This window comes from Panulirus ornatus, chromosome 8, assembly GCF_036320965.1.
Source record: "Panulirus ornatus isolate Po-2019 chromosome 8, ASM3632096v1, whole genome shotgun sequence".
Classification (NCBI taxonomy): Eukaryota; Metazoa; Arthropoda; class Malacostraca; order Decapoda; family Palinuridae; genus Panulirus; species Panulirus ornatus.
Genome location: NC_092231.1, coordinates 35,601,286 through 35,620,160, shown reverse-complemented (window position 1 = coordinate 35,620,160; position 18,875 = coordinate 35,601,286). Strand labels below are relative to the sequence as shown.

General features: G+C 41.6%; 1 protein-coding gene across 1 annotated transcript in view; it reads left to right on the top strand.

Annotated features, from left to right (window-relative positions):
• LOC139749710 (glutamate receptor ionotropic, kainate 3-like) overlaps positions 1–18,875 on the top strand; it is a 190,658-nt gene that overhangs the window by 70,389 nt on the left and 101,394 nt on the right. The window contains exon 5 of the mRNA XM_071663864.1: positions 15,826–15,935. Coding sequence (XP_071519965.1) covers positions 15,826–15,935 — 110 coding nt within the window. The remainder of the gene's footprint in view (positions 1–15,825; positions 15,936–18,875) is intronic.

Below are 18,875 nucleotides of genomic sequence, written 5' to 3'. Positions count from 1 at the left end.
TTAACTTTCTAAAATGGGAAACAGAAGAAGGAGTCACGCGGGGAGTGCTCATCCTCCTCGAAGGCTCAGAGTGGGGTGCCTAAATGTGTGTGGATGTAACCAAGATGTGAAAAAAGGAGAGATAGGTAGTATGTTTGAGGAAAGGAACCTGGATGTTTTGGCTCTGAGTGAAACGAAGCTCAAGGGTAAAGGGGAAGAGTGGTTTGGGAATGTCTGGGGAGTAAAGTCAGGGGTTAGTGAGAGGACAAGAGCAAGGGAAGGAGTAGCAATACTCCTGAGACAGGAGTTGTGGGAGTATGTGATAGAATGTAAGAAAGTAAATTCTCGATTAATATGGGTAAAACTGAAAGTTGATGGAGAGAGGTGGGTGATTATTGGTGCATATGCACCCGGGCATGAGAAGAAAGATCATGAGAGGCAAGTGTTTTGGGAGCAGCTGAATGAGTGTGTTAGTGGTTTTGATGCACGAGACCGGGTTATAGTGATGGGTGATTTGAATGCAAAGGTGAGTAATGTGGCAGTTGAGGGAATAATTGATATACATGGGGTGTTCAGTGTTGTAAATGGAAATGGTGAAGAGCTTGTAGATTTATGTGCTGAAAAAGGACTGATGATTGGGAATACCTGGTTTAAAAAGCGAGATATACATAAGTATACTTATGTAAGTAGGAGAGATGGCCAGAGAGCGTTATTGGATTACGTGTTAATTGACAGGCGTGCGAAAGAGAGACTTTTGGATGTTAATGTGCTGAGAGGTGCAACTGGAGGGATGTCTGATCATTATCTTGTGGAGGCTAAGGTGAAGATTTGTATGGGTTTTCAGAAAAGAAGAGTGAATGTTGGGGTGAAGAGGGTGGTGAGAGTAAGTGAGCTTGGGAAGGAGACCTGTGTGAGGAAGTACCAGGAGAGACTGAGTACAGAATGGAAAAAGGTGAGAACAATGGAAGTAAGGGGAGTGGGGGAGGAATGGGATGTATTTAGGGAATCAGTGATGGATTGCGCAAAAGATGCTTGTGGCATGAGAAGAGTGGGAGGTTGGTTGATTAGAAAGGGTAGTGAGTGGTGGGATGAAGAAGTAAGAGTATTAGTGAAAGAGAAGAGAGAGGCATTTGGACGATTTTTGCAGGGAAAAAATGCAATTGAGTGGGAGATGTATAAAAGAAAGAGACAGGAGGTCAAGAGAAAGGTGCAAGAGGTGAAAAAAAGGGCAAATGAGAGTTGGGTGAGAGAGTATCATTAAATTTTAGGGAGAATAAAAAGATGTTCTGGAAGGAGGTAAATAAAGTGCGTAAGACAAGGGAGCAAATGGGAACTTCAGTGAAGGGCGCAAATGGGGAGGTGATAACAAGTAGTGGTGATGTGAGAAGGAGATGGAGTGAGTATTTTGAAGGTTTGTTGAATGTGTTTGATGATAGAGTGGCAGATATAGGGTGTTTTGGTCGAGGTGGTGTGCAAAGTGAGAGGGTTAGGGAAAATGATTTGGTAAACAGAGAAGAGTTAGTGAAAGCCCTGCGGAAGATGAAAGCCGGCAAGGCAGCAGGTTTGGATGGTATTGCAGTGGAATTTATTAAAAAAGGGGGTGACTGTATTGTTGACTGGTTGGTAAGGTTATTTAATGTATGTATGACTCATGGTGAGGTGCCTGAGGATTGGCGGAATGCGTGCATAGTGCCATTGTACAAAGGCAAAGGGGATAAGAGTGAGTGCTCAAATTACAGAGGTATAAGTTTGTTGAGTATTCCTGGTAAATTATATGGGAGGGTATTGATTGAGAGGGTGAAGGCATGTACAGAGCATCAGATTGGGGAAGAGCAGTGTGGTTTCAGAAGTGGTAGAGGATGTGTGGATCAGGTGTTTGCTTTGAAGAATGTATGTGAGAAATACTTAGAAAAGCAAATGGATTTGTATGTAGCATTTATGGATCTGGAGAAGGCATATGATAGAGATGATAGAGATGCTCTGTGGAAGGTATTAAGAATATATGGTGTGGGAGGAAAGTTGTTAGAAGCAGTGAAAAGTTTTTATCGAGGATGTAAGGCATGTGTACGTGTAGGAAAAGAGGAAGTGATTGGTTCTCTGAAAGTGGTTTGGGCGGGGGTGGTGTCTCCTGGTGTTTAATTTTTTTATGGATGGGTTGTTTGGGGGGTAATGCTTTTTTTCTGTTTTGGGGTGGGGCGGGAGTGGTCAGTTTTGTTGCTGATGATACAGCGCTGGTGCTGATTCGTGAGAAAAAAGGAAGGGTGATGATTTGGTAAAGTGTGTGAAAGAAGAAAGTTAAGGTAAAGTGAATAAGGGCAGGGTTTTTTGTACAGTAGGGGTTAGGGCAAGTCAATTGGAGGTAAATTTGAATGGAAAAAACTGGAGGAAGTAAGTGTTTTAGATTCTGGGGGTGGATTGGGCAGGGGATAACCATGGAAGGGAAGTGAATCATAGGGTGGGGGGGGGGGGAAAAAATCTGGGGCTTGAAGAATGTGGGGAAGCGAGAACTTATCTCGGAAAGAAAAAAAGGGTATTTTTAAAGGGAATGTGGGTTCCCCAACAATTTTTTTGTTGCGGGGCGGGGGTTGATGAGTTGTCGGAGGAGGGTGGATTGGGAAATGAGATGTTTGAGGCCAATTGTGGGTGTGAGGGGGTTTGAGGGGAGTAAGTTTTAGGGAAGAGGATGTTTTGGAAATAAAAAGAGGGGTTGGAAAAAGGCAGAAGGGGTGTTTTTAAAGGGTTTTGGGGGCACATGGAGAGAATGGGAGGAAAGATTGACAAGAGGATATAGGGCGGGGTGGGGGGAAACGAGGAGAAGTGGGGGAGCCCAAATTTGGGGGGAAAAGATGGATAAAAAAGATTTTGAGTGAGGGGGCCGGGACATGCAGAGGGTAAGGGGGGCAGGAATAGAGTAAATTGGACGATGTGGTATACGGGTTCTTTATGTCATGGATTAAACAGGGCTGTAAGCGTCTGGGGTAAACCCCAGGGAAAAGTTTTGGGGCCCGGGTGGGAAAAGGGGCTGTGGTTTGGGCAATCTCCACTTTGACCCAACTGCTCTACTTTTTGGCCACACGGCTTTCCCCAAAGGGGATGTTGAATGGGCCCCCCCCCTATAATTTTCCCCTTCCCATTATAAATTTAAGAATATAAAATTATATTTAATTTAGATATTTATTTTTTTTAAAATGGTTGAAAGAGAATTGGGGTTTCCCCATAGTCATAATTCTTTAAATAAAATTAAAAGTAAACTTTGCCCCCCCTTTTTTATTGAATTACATGCAAAATTAAACCTTTGTCCTGCCGGTTTTAAAATTATTAATTTTTTTATTTATTATGTAAAATTTTAAATTTTTTTAAATTGTTTTTTTACATTTTTCATATGTATTATATGTTGTGGTGTGTGTGTGTATTGTGCGTATTATGTGTTGTGTGTGTTGTTTTTTTATTTAATTTTTTAAAATTATATTTCCCTGGGGGTGGGGGGGTTTAAAGAAAACTTCCCCCGATTCCTCGCGTGTCGTAGAAAGCGACTAGAGGGGACGGGGGGGGGGGGGGGGCCCGAAAAACCTCCCCTCCTTGTTTTAAATTTCTAAAAAGGGAAACAGAAGAAGGAGTAGCGGGGAGTGCTCTCCTCCCCGAAGCTCAGATGGGGGCCCAAATGTGTGTGGATGTAACCAAAATGTGAAAAAAGGAGAGATGGTTGTATGTTTAGGAAAGGACCTGGATGTTTTGGCTCTGAGTGAAACGAAGCTCAAGGGGGAAAAGGGGAAGGTGGGTTTGGGAATGTCTGGGGGGTAAAGTCAGGGGTTAGTGGAGGGAAAAGGGGAAGGGTAGCAATACTCCTGAAAAAAGGAGTTGGGGATATGTGTGAAATTAAAAAAGTAAATTCTCGATTAATAGGGGAAACTGAAAGTTGATGGAGAGAGGTGGTGATTTTGGCTATGCACCGGGGATGAGAAGAAAAAAAATCTGAAGGCAAGGTTTTGGGGCGCTGAATGATTTTGTTAGTGGTTTTGATGCACGAGACCGGGTTATGATGGGTGATTTGAAGCAAAGGTGATTTAAGTGGATGGGGTTTTTTTCAGTGTTTTTGTTGGAAATGGTGAAGAGCTTGTAGATTTATGTGCTGAAAAAGGCTGATGATTGGGAATACTGGTTTTTTAAAAAAGGGAAAATTTAAAAATTTACTTTGTAAGTAGGGAGTGGCAGGAGCGTTATTTGGGTTCGTGTTAATTGACAGGCGTGCGAAAAAAGAGACTTTTGGATGTTAAGTGTGAGGGTGCACTGGAGGGGTCTGTCATTATCTTGTGGAGGCTAAAGGGGAAGGTTTGTTGGGGTTTTAGAAAAAAGAGAGTGAATGTTGGGGTGAGAGGGGGTTTGAGTAAGTGAGTTGGAAAGGAGACTGTGTGAGGAGTACCAGGAGGACTGGTACAGAATGGAAAAAGGTGAGAACAAGGGAAGTAAGGGGGATGGGGGGGGAGGAATGGGATGTTTTTGGGAATCAGTGATGGATTGCGAAAAAGATGCTTGTGCCATGGGGGAAAGAGTGGGGGGTGGTTTGTTTTAAAAAGGGTGGGTGGTGGGTAAAAAGAAAGTAAGAGTTTTAGTGAAAGAAAAAGAGAGAGCATTTGGACGATTTTTGGGGGAAAAAAAAAAAATGCTTTTGAGTGGGGATTTTAAAAAAGAAAGAGCAGGAGGTCAGAGAAAAGGTGAAAGAGGTGAAAAAAGGGGCAAAATGAGATTTGGGGTGAGAGAGTTAAAAAATTTTAGGGAGAATAAAAAAGATGTTTGGAAGGAGGTAAAAAAAAGTGGTAAGAAAAAGGGGAGCAAATGGGAATTCAGTGAAGGGCGAAAATGGGGGGGTTTGATAACAATAGTGGTGATGTGAAAAGGAGAGGGTGATATTTTGAAGGTTTGTTGAATGTGTTTGTGATAGAGGGGAGTATGGGTTTTGTTCGAGGTGGTGTGCAAAGTAAAGAGGGTTAGGGAAATATTGGAAAAAAGGGAAAAGGGGTAGTAAAAGCTTTGGGGGAAGATGAAACCCGGCAAGGCGCAGGTTTGGATGGTTTTGCGTGGAATTTAAAAAAAAGGGGGTGATGTTTGTTGATGGTTGTTAAGGTTTTTTAAATGTATTTTGTCATGGTGGGTGCCTGAGGTTTGGGCGGATGGTGCATAGTGCCATTGTAAAAAGGCAAAGGGGATAAGAGTGGTGCTAAAATTTCGAGGTATAAGTTTGTGAGTATTCTGGTAAATTATATGGGGGGATTGATTGAGAGGGTGAAGGCATTCAGAGCATAGTTTGGGGAAGGCAGGTGGTTTCAAAAGTGGTAGTGATGTGTGGATCAGGTGTTTGTTTGAAGAATGTTTTGGGGAAAAATATTAAAAAAGAAATGGATTTGTATGTAGCATTTTGGTTTGGGGAAAAGGCATTGATGAGTTGGGGAAGGTGTCTGGGGGGAGGTATTAAAAATTTTTTGGGGGTGGGAGGAATTTGTTAGAAGCAGTGAAATTTTTTTTATCGAGGAGTAAGGCATGTGTAGTGTAGGAAGAGAGGAAAGTGATTGGTTCTCTGAATTAGGTTTGCGGCAGGGGTGTGTGATGTCTCCATGGTTGTTTATTTTTTATGGTGGGGTTGTTAGGGAGGTAATGCAAGGTTTTGGAAAGGGGGAAGTATGAGTCTTTTGGGGGGATGAGAGAGTTTGGGGAAAAGTGGTCAGTTGTTGTTCGCTATGATACAGCGCTGGTGTGATTCATGTGAGAAACTGCAGAAGCGGTGATGATTTTGGTAAAGTGTGGGGGAAAGAAGAAGTTAAGGTAAATGTGAAAAGAGAAAAGGTTTTAGGTACAGTAGGGTTTTGAGGGTCAAGTCAAGGGAGGTGAGTTTGAATGGGAAAAACTGGAGGAAGTGAAGTGTTTTAGATTCTGGGAGTGGATCTGGAGCGGTGGAACCATGGAAAACGGAAGTGGATCATTTGGGTGGGGGAGGGGGCGAAAATTCTGGGGGGCCTTGAAGATTGTGGAAGTCGGAAAATTATCTCGGAAAGCAAAAATGGGTATGTTTGAAGGGGAAAAGTGGTTCCCAAAAATGTGTTGGTTGCGAGGCGTGGCTATGGATAGAGTTGTGGCAGGGGTTGGATGTGCTGGAAATGAGATGTTTGAGGGGCAATGTGTGGTGTGAGGGGTTTGATCGGTTGGGAACGTTGGGTAAAGAGATGTGTGGAAATAAAAAAAGGGTGGTTTTGGGGAGCAGAAAAGGGTGTTTTGAATGGTTTTGGGCACATATAAAATTTAAATATAAAAATTTATATTTAAAATTTTTTAAACATATTTTTTTTTTTTTTCTTTTTCATTTTATTTTTCCCTTTTCCTGTATCCCCTTAAACAGTGGACAAAAGGTAACCCCCTTTTTTAAAAAAACCCCCGGCCCAAACCCCCCCGCCATTTATTTAAAATTTTTAAACACCTTTTCCTTTTAACCAAAAAAAAACCCTGATCTTTAAACTTTCCACACCAAAAAACCCAAAATTATACATAAAGGGCACATACATTTAAACCCTGTCCTTCATCCTTTCCCGCCGCCCCCCCCAAAAACATGAAATTAAACCCCCTTCCCCGGGGGTTTTAATTCCCCCAAAGGAAAAGAACGGCCACCCCCCCTTTCAGCCTTAGGGCCATTGAAAAGCACCGAAACCACTTTTTCCCTTTCCCATATCCGCCAAACAAAATTTTCCCATGGTTTACCCCAGCCGTTAATGCCCTTTAAATTCCTTTGGACAGCACGTCGCCCCCCGGTATACCACATCTTTCCAAAATTCTTTCTTTCCTTGCACCCTTTCCCCCTCCTGTATGTTCGGGCCCCCCCGTTTGCTCGAAATCTTTTTCGCTCCATCCTTCCCAAAGGGTCCAATTTGGTCCCCCACTTCCCCTCGTTCCCTCCACCTCTGACACGTATATTTTTTTGGGGTCAATTTTTCCTACTCATTCTCTCCTTTGTGACCAAACCATTTAAATTTACACTTCTTTGCTTCTCAACCACTCTCTTTTTATTACCACACATCTCTCTTACCCTTTCATTACTTACTCGATCAAACTACCTCACACCACGTATTGTCCTCAAACATCTCATTTTCAACACATCCACCCTCCTCCGCACAACCCTACCTATAACCAATGCCTCACAACCATATAATATTGTTGGAACCACTCTTCCTTCAAACATTCCCATTTTTGCTCTACGAGATAACGTTCTCGCCTTCCACACACATTCTTCAACGTTCCTAGAACCTTCGCCCTCTCCCAAACCCTGTAACTCACTTCCACTTCAATGGTCCTATCCGCTGCCAAATCCGCTCCCAGATATCCAAAACACTTCATTTACTCCAGTTTTTCTCCATTCAGACTTACCTCCCAATCTACTTGTCCCTCAACTCTATTGAACCTAATAACCTTGCTCTTATTCACATTTACTCTCAGCTTACTTCTTTCACAAACTTTACCAAACTCAGTCACCAGCTTCTGTAGTTTCTCATCTGAATCAGCCACCAGCGCTGTAACCTCAGAAAATAACAACTGACTCACTTCCCAAGCTTTCTCATCCACAACAGACTGCATACTTGCCCCTCTTTTCAAAACTCTTGCATTTACCTCCTTAATAAGCCATCCACAAACAAATCAAGCAACCAAAGACATCATGCAACCCTGCCGCAAACCGACATTTAAAGGGAACCAATCACTTTCCTCTTTTCCTACTCGTCACATACCGTATATCCTCGATAAAAACTTTTCACTGCTTCTAGCAACTTACTTCCCACACCATATACTCTTAATACTTTCCACAGAGCATCTCTATCAACTCTATCATATGCCTTCTCCAGAGCCATAAAAGCTACATACAAATCCATCTGTTTTTCTAAGTATTTCTCACATACATTCTTCAAAGCAAACACTTGATCCACACATCCTCTACCATTTCTGAAACGACACTGCTCTTCCCAAGTCTGATGCTAGGTACATACCTTCAACCTCCCAATCAATACCCTTTCATATAATTTCCCAGGAATACTCAACAAATTTATACCTCTGTAATTTGAACACTCACCTTATTCCCTTTGCCTTTGTACAATGGCACTATGCATACATTCCGCCAATCCTCAGTCACTTCACTATGATTCCTACATACACTGAATATCCTCATCAACTAGTCGACAACACAGTCACACCCATTTTTAATAAATTCCACCGCAATACCATTTAGACCCGCCGCCTTGCCGGATTTCATCTTCCACTAAGCTTTCACTATCTCTTCTCTGTTCACCAACCAGAGTCCCTGACTCTCTCACTTCGCACACCACCCCAACCATATACATAAATGTGCACATACATGTCAACATGTACACATATACATACACATACATACACGTACACAGACATGCCCATATATAAACATGTACATATTCATACTTGCTTGCCTTCATTTATTTCTGATGTTACTCTGCCCTACAGGAAACAGAATCGCGACCCCCTCCTTCAGCGAGGTAGGGCCATGTGTAATGCACCGAAACCACAGCTCCCTATCCACATATACGTTCCACGGAACTTTCTATGGTTTACCTCAGACGTTTCACATGCCCTGGTTCAGTTCATTGACAGCACGTCGACCCCAGTATACCACATCGTTCCAATTCATTCTGTTCCTTGCACTCCTCTCACCCTACAGTATGTTCAGGCCCCGATCGCTCAAAATCTTATTTACTCCATTCTTCCATCTCCAACTTGGTCTTCCGCTTCGCCTTGTTCCCTCCACCTCTGACACATATAATAGAAGATTCAATGATATTTCTCGTGGTACTGGAGTTAGAGTTAATAACTGAGATAGCATTACTCCAGTGAGTACAATGATCGTAGCTTTTAAAGTGATTAAACAAGGCATTTGATTCTTGTCCTGTTTTAATACGATACTTATGTTGCTTAAGTCTAATAGAAAGATCCTTACCAGTCTGCCCAACATAAAACTTATCACAATTTCTACAATGACACTTATAGATGCATCCAGGAGAATTTTCTAGTGAGTTCCTGATTAAGATATTTTTCATAGTATCATTTTTGCTGAAGGCAACATCTACATTAAACGATTTAAGCAGCAAGGGAAGTAAAGTAAAATTATCATTAATATGGATAACTAAAAGATTCTTGGTGTCACTGGGAGGTTTGGGTTCAACTCTATAAAAGGATTTATTTGCTAACTTATGGGATTTATCAATGAAAGGTCTACGGTACTTTAACTTAGCTTCAACAGAATATATCTTCTCAAACTCACCATCAATAAACTCTGGACTGCAAATACGTAATGCTCTAAGGAACATAGATTGAAATGATGATAATTCAACTCTGTCATGTTGAGATGAGTAATGATGAATATATGAGCATACATTGGTAGGTGTATATGCTAAACTTAAACTTGTTTCCTTGCCTGTGGATCATGCTGTCTAAAAATGGTAACATACCATTATTTTCATTTTCTATAGTGAATTTGATGGAAGGACCTAAATTGATTATAATGAAATTTATATCTGTAAGGATTTAGTGTATGCCAGTTTGTTAAAACCAGTGGTTCCAAATTGCCCTAAAAGAGTTATAAGAGCAATTGAAACTTAAAAAAAAGACAATGATATGCATATTACTAAAGCAGATAAGGCTAACACTGTTGTGATTATAGACAAAAGTAATCATTTATCTAAATTGAATGATCTTTTAAATGATGACACAACATATTCTAAACTCAGTATAGATCCCCTGGCAGCAGTTAATTCCCATTACAATAAAGAACTGAAGCTGTTATTGAAAGGTAATGATTCTCTCATGAAAAGTTCATCATCTTTGTCCCCGTCATTGCGTATATGTATGGAATTATCAAAAAACATAAACAAAATTTTCCAGCAAGTCCTATAGTGAGTTCAGTAGGCTCCATCATATATAATTTGTCAAAATGGTTAGTTTCTTTATTAAGCCCTTTAGTGGGTTAGACATCAAATTTTAATATCATGAACAATGTATATGTAGTTAACAAGCTTAACTATATCAATGTCAGTTTTGATTTCAAACTTGTTAGCTTTGATGTTTCCTCACTGTTCATAAAAGTTCCAGTTGATGACCTTTTAGAATATTCATTTCATGTTTTGGATGACATTCATTTACCTGTTTCAAATTGTTTTTATTGAAATGATGAAACTGTGTATAAAAGACTGTATTTCAATTCAGTGGAGAATATTATGCTCAAAAATTTCACCTGTACTAAGTGATTTTTATATGGAATTTTTTGAAACAAAATTACTTGAGGATATGTTACTTTCTAATGCAATTTGGTTTAGGTTTGTAGATGACGTTCTTTGTGCTTGGCCAACAAATGAGAATTTACAAACATATCTCCCCTTACTTAACAGTTTAGTACCTTCCATCAAATTTACTGTAGAAAATGAAAATAATTATATGTTTCCATTCTTAGACTGCATAATCCATAGGCAACGAAACAAGTTTAAGCTTAGCATATGCAGAAAACCTACCATTGTATACTCATATATTCATTATTGCTCATTTCAACATGAAAGAGTTGAATTATCATCATTTCAATCTATGTTCCTTAGGGCATTAAGTGTTTGCAGTCCAGAGCTTATTGTTGATGAGTTTGAGAAAATATATTCTATCGGATCTAAGTTAAAGTGCCCTAGATATTTCATTGGTAAATCCCTAAAGTTAGCAAAGAGATAATTTCATAGAGTTGAACCCAAACCTCCCATTGACACCAAGAATCTTTCAGTTCTCCCTTTTAATAATGATTTTACTTTACTTCCCATGTTGCTTAAACCCTTTATGTAAATATTGCCCTCAGCAACAATAATATTTTAAGGAATATCGCAATCTGGAACTCACCAGAAAATTCTCCTGGATGCATCTATAAAGTGCCATGTAGAAATTATGATACGTTTAATGTTGGGCAGACTGGTAAGGATCTTTCTATTAGAGTTAAGCAAAATGAATATAGTATAAGAACAGGACAAAAATCAAATGCCTTGCTTAATCACGTTAAAAACTACAATCTTTGTACTGACAGGAGTAATGCCATCTCAGTTATTAACTCTAACTCTATTACCACGAGAAATATCATCGAATCTTCTATCATCAAATACACAAAAAATTATAACCTTAATATTAGCGAAGGTCTACACAAATTGGATAGCGTTATTGTTGATAAAATCTGTAAACAATTCCCTTTCTTGTCCACATAAGTTTATGATACGCTCGTTGTCTGTCTTGGACAATCACGTGTTTACCAAATGGCGTCCTAGCTAAGTCTCTTCTTTGTATGTCAGCTGACTTATGTTTCTCGTATCTCCCCTGATGATGTGATTATTACACGAAAGTGCACTTGGGAACTTATCGTGTTTCATTTTTCCCGTGGACTCATATGAATATACTTGATCACCCGCAAATTTGTGATCCTTTCTAATATATATATATATATATATATATATATATATATATATATATATATATATATATATATATATATATATATATATATATATATATATATATATATATATATATATATATATATATATATAGTAAAGAATGGAAAAAGGTGAGAACAATGAAAGTAAGGGGAGTGGGGGAGGAATGGGATGTATTTAGGGAATCAGTGATGGATTGCGCAAAAGATGCTTGTGGCATAAGAAGAGTGGGAGGCGGGTTGATTAGAAAGGGTAGTGAGTGGTGGGATGAAGAAGTAAGATTATTAGTGAAAGAGAAGAGAGAGGCATTTGGACGATTTTTGCTTGGAAAAAATGCAATTGAGTGGGAGATGCATAAAAGAAAGAGACAGGAGGTCAAGAGAAGGGTCCAAGAGGTGAAAAAGAGGGCAAATGAGAGGTGGGGTGAGAGAGTATCATTGAATTTTAGGGAGAATAAAAAGATGTTCTGGAAGGAGGTAAATAAAGTGCGTAAGACAAGGGAGCAAATGGGAACTTCAGTGAAGGGCGCAAATGGGGAGGTGATAACAAGTAGTGGTGATGTGAGAAGGAGATGGAGTGAGTATTTTGAAGGTATGTTGAATGTGTTTGATGATAGAGTATCAGATATAGGGTGTTTTGGTCGAGGTGATGTGCAAAGTGAGAGGGTTAGGGAAAATGATTTGGTAAACAGAGAAGAGGTAGTAAAAGCTTTGCGGAAGATGAAAGCCGGCAAGGCAGCAGGTTTGGATGGTATTGCAGTGGAATTTATTAAAAAAGGGGGTGACTGTATTATTGACTGGTTGGTAAGGTTATTTAATGTATGTATGACTCATGGTGAGGTGCCTGAGGATTGGCGGAATGCGTGCATAGTGCCATTGTACAAAGGCAAAGGGGATAAGAGTGAGTGCTCAAATTACAGAGGTATAAGTTTGTTGAGTATTCCTGGTAAATTATATGGGAGGGTATTGATTGAGAGGGTGAAGGCATGTACAGAGCATCAGATTGGGGAAGAGCAGTGTGGTTTCAGAAGTGGTAGAGGATGTGTGGATCAGGTGTTTGCTTTGAAGAATGTATGTGAGAAATACTTAGAAAAGCAAATGGATTTGTATGTATCATTTATGGATCTGGAGATGGTATATGATAGAGTTGATAGAGATGCTCTGTGGAAGGTATTAAGAATATATGGTGTGGGAGGAAAGTTGTTCGAAGCAGTGAAAAGTTTTTATCGAGGATGTAAGGCATGTGTACGTGTAGGAAGAGAGGAAAGTGATTGGTTCTCAGTGAATGTAGGTTTGCGGCAGGGGTGTGTGATGTCTCCATGGTTGTTTATTTTGTTTATGAATGGGGTTGTTAGGGAGGTGAATGCAAGAGTTTTGAAAAGAGGGGCAAGTATGAAGTCTGTTGGGGATGAGAGAGCTTGGGAAGTGAGTCAGTTGTTGTTCGCTGATGATGCAGCGCTGGTGGCTGATTCATGTGAGAAACTGCAGAAGCTGGTGACTGAATTTGGTAAAGTGTGTGAAAGAAGAAAGTTAAGAGTAAATGTGAATAAGAGCAAGGTTATTAGGTACAGTAGGGTTGAGGGTCAAGTCAATTTGGAGGTAAGTTTGAATGGAGAAAAACTGGAGGAAGTAAAGTGCTTTAGATATCTGGGAGTGGATCTGGCAGCGGATGGAACCATGGAAGCGGAAGTGGATCATAGGGTGGGGGAGGGGGCGAAAATCCTGGGAGCCTTGAAGAATGTGTGGAAGTCGAGAACATTATCTCGGAAAGCAAAAATGGGTATGTTTGAAGGAATAGTTGTTCCAACAATGTTGTATGGTTGCGAGGCGTGGGCTATGGATAGAGTTGTGCGCAGGAGGATGGATGTGCTGGAAATGAGATGTTTGAGGACAATGTGTGGTGTGAGGTTGTTTGATCGAGTACGTAACGTAAGGGTAAGAGAGATGTGTGGAAATAAAAAGAGCGTGGTTGAGAGAGCAGAAGAGGGTGTTTTGAAATGGTTTGGGCACGTGGAGAGAATGAGTGAGGAAAGATTGACCAAGAGGATATATGTGTCGGAGTTGGAGGGAACGAGGAGAAGTGGGAGACCAAATTGGAGGTGGAAAGATGGGGTGAAAAAGATTTTGTGTGATCGGGGCCTGAACATGCAGGAGGGTGAAAGGAGGGCAAGGAATAGAGTGAATTGGATCGATGTGGTATACCGGGGTTGACGTGCTGTCAGTGGATTGAATCATGGCATGTGAAGCGTCTGGAGTAAACCATGGAAAGCTGTGTAGGTATGTATATTTGCGTGTGTGGACGTATGTACATACATGTGTGTGGGGGTGGGTTGTGCCATTTCTTTCGTCTGTTTCCTTGCGCTACCTCGCAAACGCGGGAGACAGCGACAAAGCAAAATATATATATATATATATATATATATATATATATATATACATATACATATACGAACACAGTGCATAGAAATGCGCACCTTCATAGAACATACAAACTTCCAACAGCCAGGATCGAACCCGGGACCCCTGTGCAAGAGGCCGGAATGCTAGCTGCTAGGCTATGGGCCTGGCTAATAGGAGATAACTATTCGAATACTATGTACTCGAATACCCTTCGTCTCACGTTGGTGAGCAACGGGGCCTACACCGGTCATTTCCCAACAGGCGCACATAGCCAGCAGATAGCATTTTACCGAACCTAACTGTACAACGCGAAGGTATATGAATACGAACAAAGTGCATAGAAGCGCACACCTTCATAGACCATACAAATCTCCATCAGCCAGGATCGAACCCGGGACCCCTGTGGAAGAGGCGGGAATGCTAACCGCTAAGCTATGGGCCTGGCTAATAGGATATAACTATTCGAAGAGTATTCGAGTACATAGTATTCGAGTAGTTATTTCCTATCAGCCAGGCCAATAGCCTAGCGGTTAGCATTCCCGCCTCTTGCACTGGGGTCCCGGGTTCGATCCTGGCTGTTGGAGGTTTGTATGATATATATATATATATATATATTCACATATATATCACTTTTAGTAATAGTCACTAATTTCGCGTGTTATTTTTGTAGTGTAAAATTTGCTAATGATCATCCTCAGATTTTCATAAAGCACTTAACATTTTCTCTCAAGTTTATGTAAAATCAATGCTCATTTTGTAGACCTGCTGGTCACATTATAGATTTTTAGGAGTAAATGTAAGCAGATATGTCAAGTAGATCGATGAAACAAATGAGGTTCATTTGATTTGCTCTTGTCAAATTCCCACCCCAAAAGTAGTATTCTTTTATGGTATCTGTCAAAAATCTAATGCTGAAGGGTATTCAATCATACGTTCATACCAGGCTTAACAAATATACCATGTAATGATTTTCTTCCTTATCTTCAAGTGGCTGTGTAGGGGAACAAATTCAGAATAAATGCATCCGTCTCTTTCAAAATTGGGATGTTGGATCAAAATACGTATATTGCGCTTGTAATATTTGAATGTTGGATTACTGTCTCTAAGTACTATGTTGTCAATATGAGGAAAGTAAAAGGAAGTGTAATGTATATTTGCTGACATGTACAATAGGGAATCTGGCTTAACACCATCTGTTAGTAGGTAAAGATTCCATGCAACAGACGATAGTTTGGTGTACATGGGAGTACATGTGGGAGACAGATGACATAAGGCCTGATGATCTATGATAAGGTTAATTGCTACAGGAATGTTCAAGGGAAGGACAGATGACAGAAGACTTGGTCTATGACGAGGTTATCTGCCGGAGGACAGTACATGGGAAGGTCAGATAACAGAAGTCCTAATGGTTTATAACGAGGTTATCTGGTGGAGGACAGTACATGGGAAGGACAGATAACAGAAGATCTGATGGTCTATGACGAGTATATCTGGTGGAGGATAGTACATGGGAAGGATAGAAAAGACGAAACCTAATGGTCTATGAGGAACTTATCTACAGTCATAAGTTTATTTGTGGTAGAAACAGGATGATAAGCGGAAGCATCTTCACACCCAACACAATTGCGACACTATGTGGAAGAATGTGCACACACGTCCATTATTGCTGTGACTGACGTCACGATTCTATTTCAAGTATACTACGAACGATTTTTTCTTTTAATTCCCACTTTTATCTCATATTTATGGCCCAATGAAGGCCATGACAAGAGAATGGGAAAAAGATAACGACTTTTTAAGAGCTCTTGACGTGTTCACATACTTCTCTAATCATAAGTGTCAAGTTCAAAGTAAGTGCTATATCATTCATTTTCTAAGTAGCACGACTGCAGTATTTTTCTTGCTGAGCTTCTAACTTTCCCACTTCCCACTTACAGCAAGCTCCTTTCACCTATCTGAGCGAACCGGACAGCCAGATGAACGTTGAAATCACTGGAGGCTACGCCAAGGATGTGTGGGACTCGCTGAAAGAAATACACGGCTTTACGTAAGTGTTCTGCAGAGATCAACCAGTTTCGTTGTCTTTCATCCCCTGTTTGATACACACTGAATCAAAAGCTTTCTCTGAACTCATGTTTGTTTCTGCTGCATTAGTCCACCTTAAATCTTATATACCATTGTTGGACACAAGTAACTCCACCTCTTTCGAGGCAGCGTTCGTGAAACGGGGCTTTTAGAGGTCTGCAATTCGTGATTCTTTGATCCATAAAGTGTATCAGCAGTAAAGAGGTATTGGTCGATACTATATCAATGACGGTGATTTAGCGGCACGCGTAGCAGCATTGTGTTCTGTTTACTGTCTACATGGTGGAGACTTCACGTAGCTTGTCTACTCTTTGTATAGTGAGCATTGATAATCCATGACACAAAACCCACAACCGATGCACTCCACAACCGAAGCACAAAACCCTCAATCGAAGCACAAAACCCACAACTGGAGCACAAAACCCTCAATCGAAGCATGAAACCCACAAACGAAGCACAAAACCCACAACCGAAGCAAAAGACCCGCAATCGAAGCACAAAACCCACAAACGAAACACAAAACCCACAACTATAACACAAAACCCTCAATCGAAGCACAAAACCCACAACTGGAGCACAAAACCCTCAATCGAAGCATGAAACCCACAAACGAAGCACAAAACCCACAACCGAAGCAAAAGATTCACAAACGAAGCACAAAACCCACAAACGAATTACAAAACCCACAACTATAGCACAAAACCCTCAATCGAAGCATAAATCCCACAAACTAAGCATTAAACCCACAACCGAAGCACAAAACCCACAGCCGAAGCACAAAATCTACAAACGAAGCACAAAACTCACAAAAGAGGCAAAAAATCCACAACCGAAGCACAAAACCCACAGCCGAAGCACAAAATCCACAACAGGAACACAACTCTTCTGAGGAGTTGCTCCGTTTATACAAGGGATTGATTCGTCCATGTGGAGTGTAGCTCTCTCATCCGCGGTAGTTCTAGCTCTGTATCCTTCCTTGACAAAGGTGCGTTGAAAGCGATACGCCTTATAAACTGTCCCAGGCTAACTTCCAAATTTGACCCTATTGCCTTACGCCGCAGTGTTGGTTCACTTTCCCTCTTCTATTGGTATCATTTTGGATTTTCCTCCAGAGAGCTGGTTGCTTGTGTACCCCCACCACACAAAACTCGGCAAGCTGCTGCATCACATGATTATTGTGTTGCTATCGGCAACTCAAGGGTGGGCCGTTTTGATACCTGCTTCTTCCCTTACATGTCGAAGCTCTGGAACTCACTACGTTCTCGTGTCGTTCCCAATAACTGGAGCCTTCAACATACAAAACCCACAAACGAAGCACAAAACCCCCAAACAAAGCACAAAACCCCCAAACGAAGCACAAAACCCACAATCTAAGCACGATACTCACAACCGAAACACAAAAATTCACCTATGAAGCACAAAACTCAGAACCAAGGTACAGAACCCACAACCGAAGCACGAAATTCACAAGTGAATCACAAAACTCACAACAACAACATCCAGATGGTGAGCTCTGCTAGGCCCAGCTTCTGGTATGCACAATCCACAAGCCTTGTTGCTAAGTCCAACACAGTTCACAAGGCAACGACCGAAGGTAGTTCACATGCCTTATGAATCAGAACAGATGATTCAAAAACTTCCACTTCAGGGTTCGAAATAGGCTTCATAGGTATCAGCAGAACTCTCAGGGACAAGGATGAACGGCGATGGAGTGAATACATAGACGGAGTTTTAAAAACTAACACATAACTTGAGCCGACTCATCATTATCGTAGACTAGGATGGGGATGGTATCTTGATCTGTCTATCATCAGTAAACTAATTCAGTGGGATGGGACAAGTACACACAGACACCACGAGACCACAAACACCTCTTGTGAGGAATATTCACACGATCTGAGGTCCCTGAGCTGAGATCTCCAGTCACAGCCCCTCTGACGAGCAAAGTGGAAGGGGATGTCCATCTCACGTTGGTAGAATTGCTTTTCTCATCACAATGACAAATTTAGCAAAATGTGCTCAGCACAGATCAACGACAGTTATGCTGATTCAGCGAGGTACATCTTTTTGTTCGGGTCAAGTTACCGATTATGCTTGTAGCTATGTGATATGTTATCGTTAATCAACTGCTGTGCTTTTGAGGGACCAATCTTTGTAATGTGATGTCTAAGGGAAAACAGTATAAGTAAAACGGCTCAGTCGTCTGTGTCTGGACGACGCTTGATTGTTCAGTCATCAAAGGCTTCTCATTCTCGATGTTGATGAAGGAAAATAACGAAGTCTAGGGTTGTATTTATAAACTAGGGTTGTGAGGGCTGGCCTGAGATGCGGCAGTCCTCACTAGAGTTGTGAGGGCTGGCCTGAAGCATGGAAGTCCTTAATTTGGTTATGAGGGCTGGCGTGAGGCATGCCAGCCTTCATTTTGATTGCGAGGGCTAGCCTAAGGCATGGCAGCCCCCACTAGGGCTGTGAGGATTGGCCTGAGGCGTGACCCTCACTAGGGTTGTAAGTTCTGGCCTGTGGCGTGGCAGCCCTCACAAGGGTTGTTTGAGCTGGTCTCATGCGTGGCAGCCCTCACTAGGGTTGTGAGGGCTGGTCTGAGGCGTTGCAGCCCTCACTAGGACTGTGGGGGCTGGCCTGAGGCCTGGCAGGCCTCACTAGGGTTGTGAAGGCTGGCCTGAGGCGTTGCAGCCCTCGCTAGGGTTCTGAGGGCTGGCCTGAGGCGTGGCAGCCTCACTAGGCTTGTGAGGGCTAGCCTGAGGCGTGGCAGCCCTCACTAGGATTGTGAGGGCTGGTCTGAAGCGTGGCACCCTCACTAGGGCTGTGAGGGCTGGTCTGATGCGCAGCAGCCCTCACTAGGATTGTGGGGGCTGGCCTGATGCGTGGCAACCCTCACTAGGGT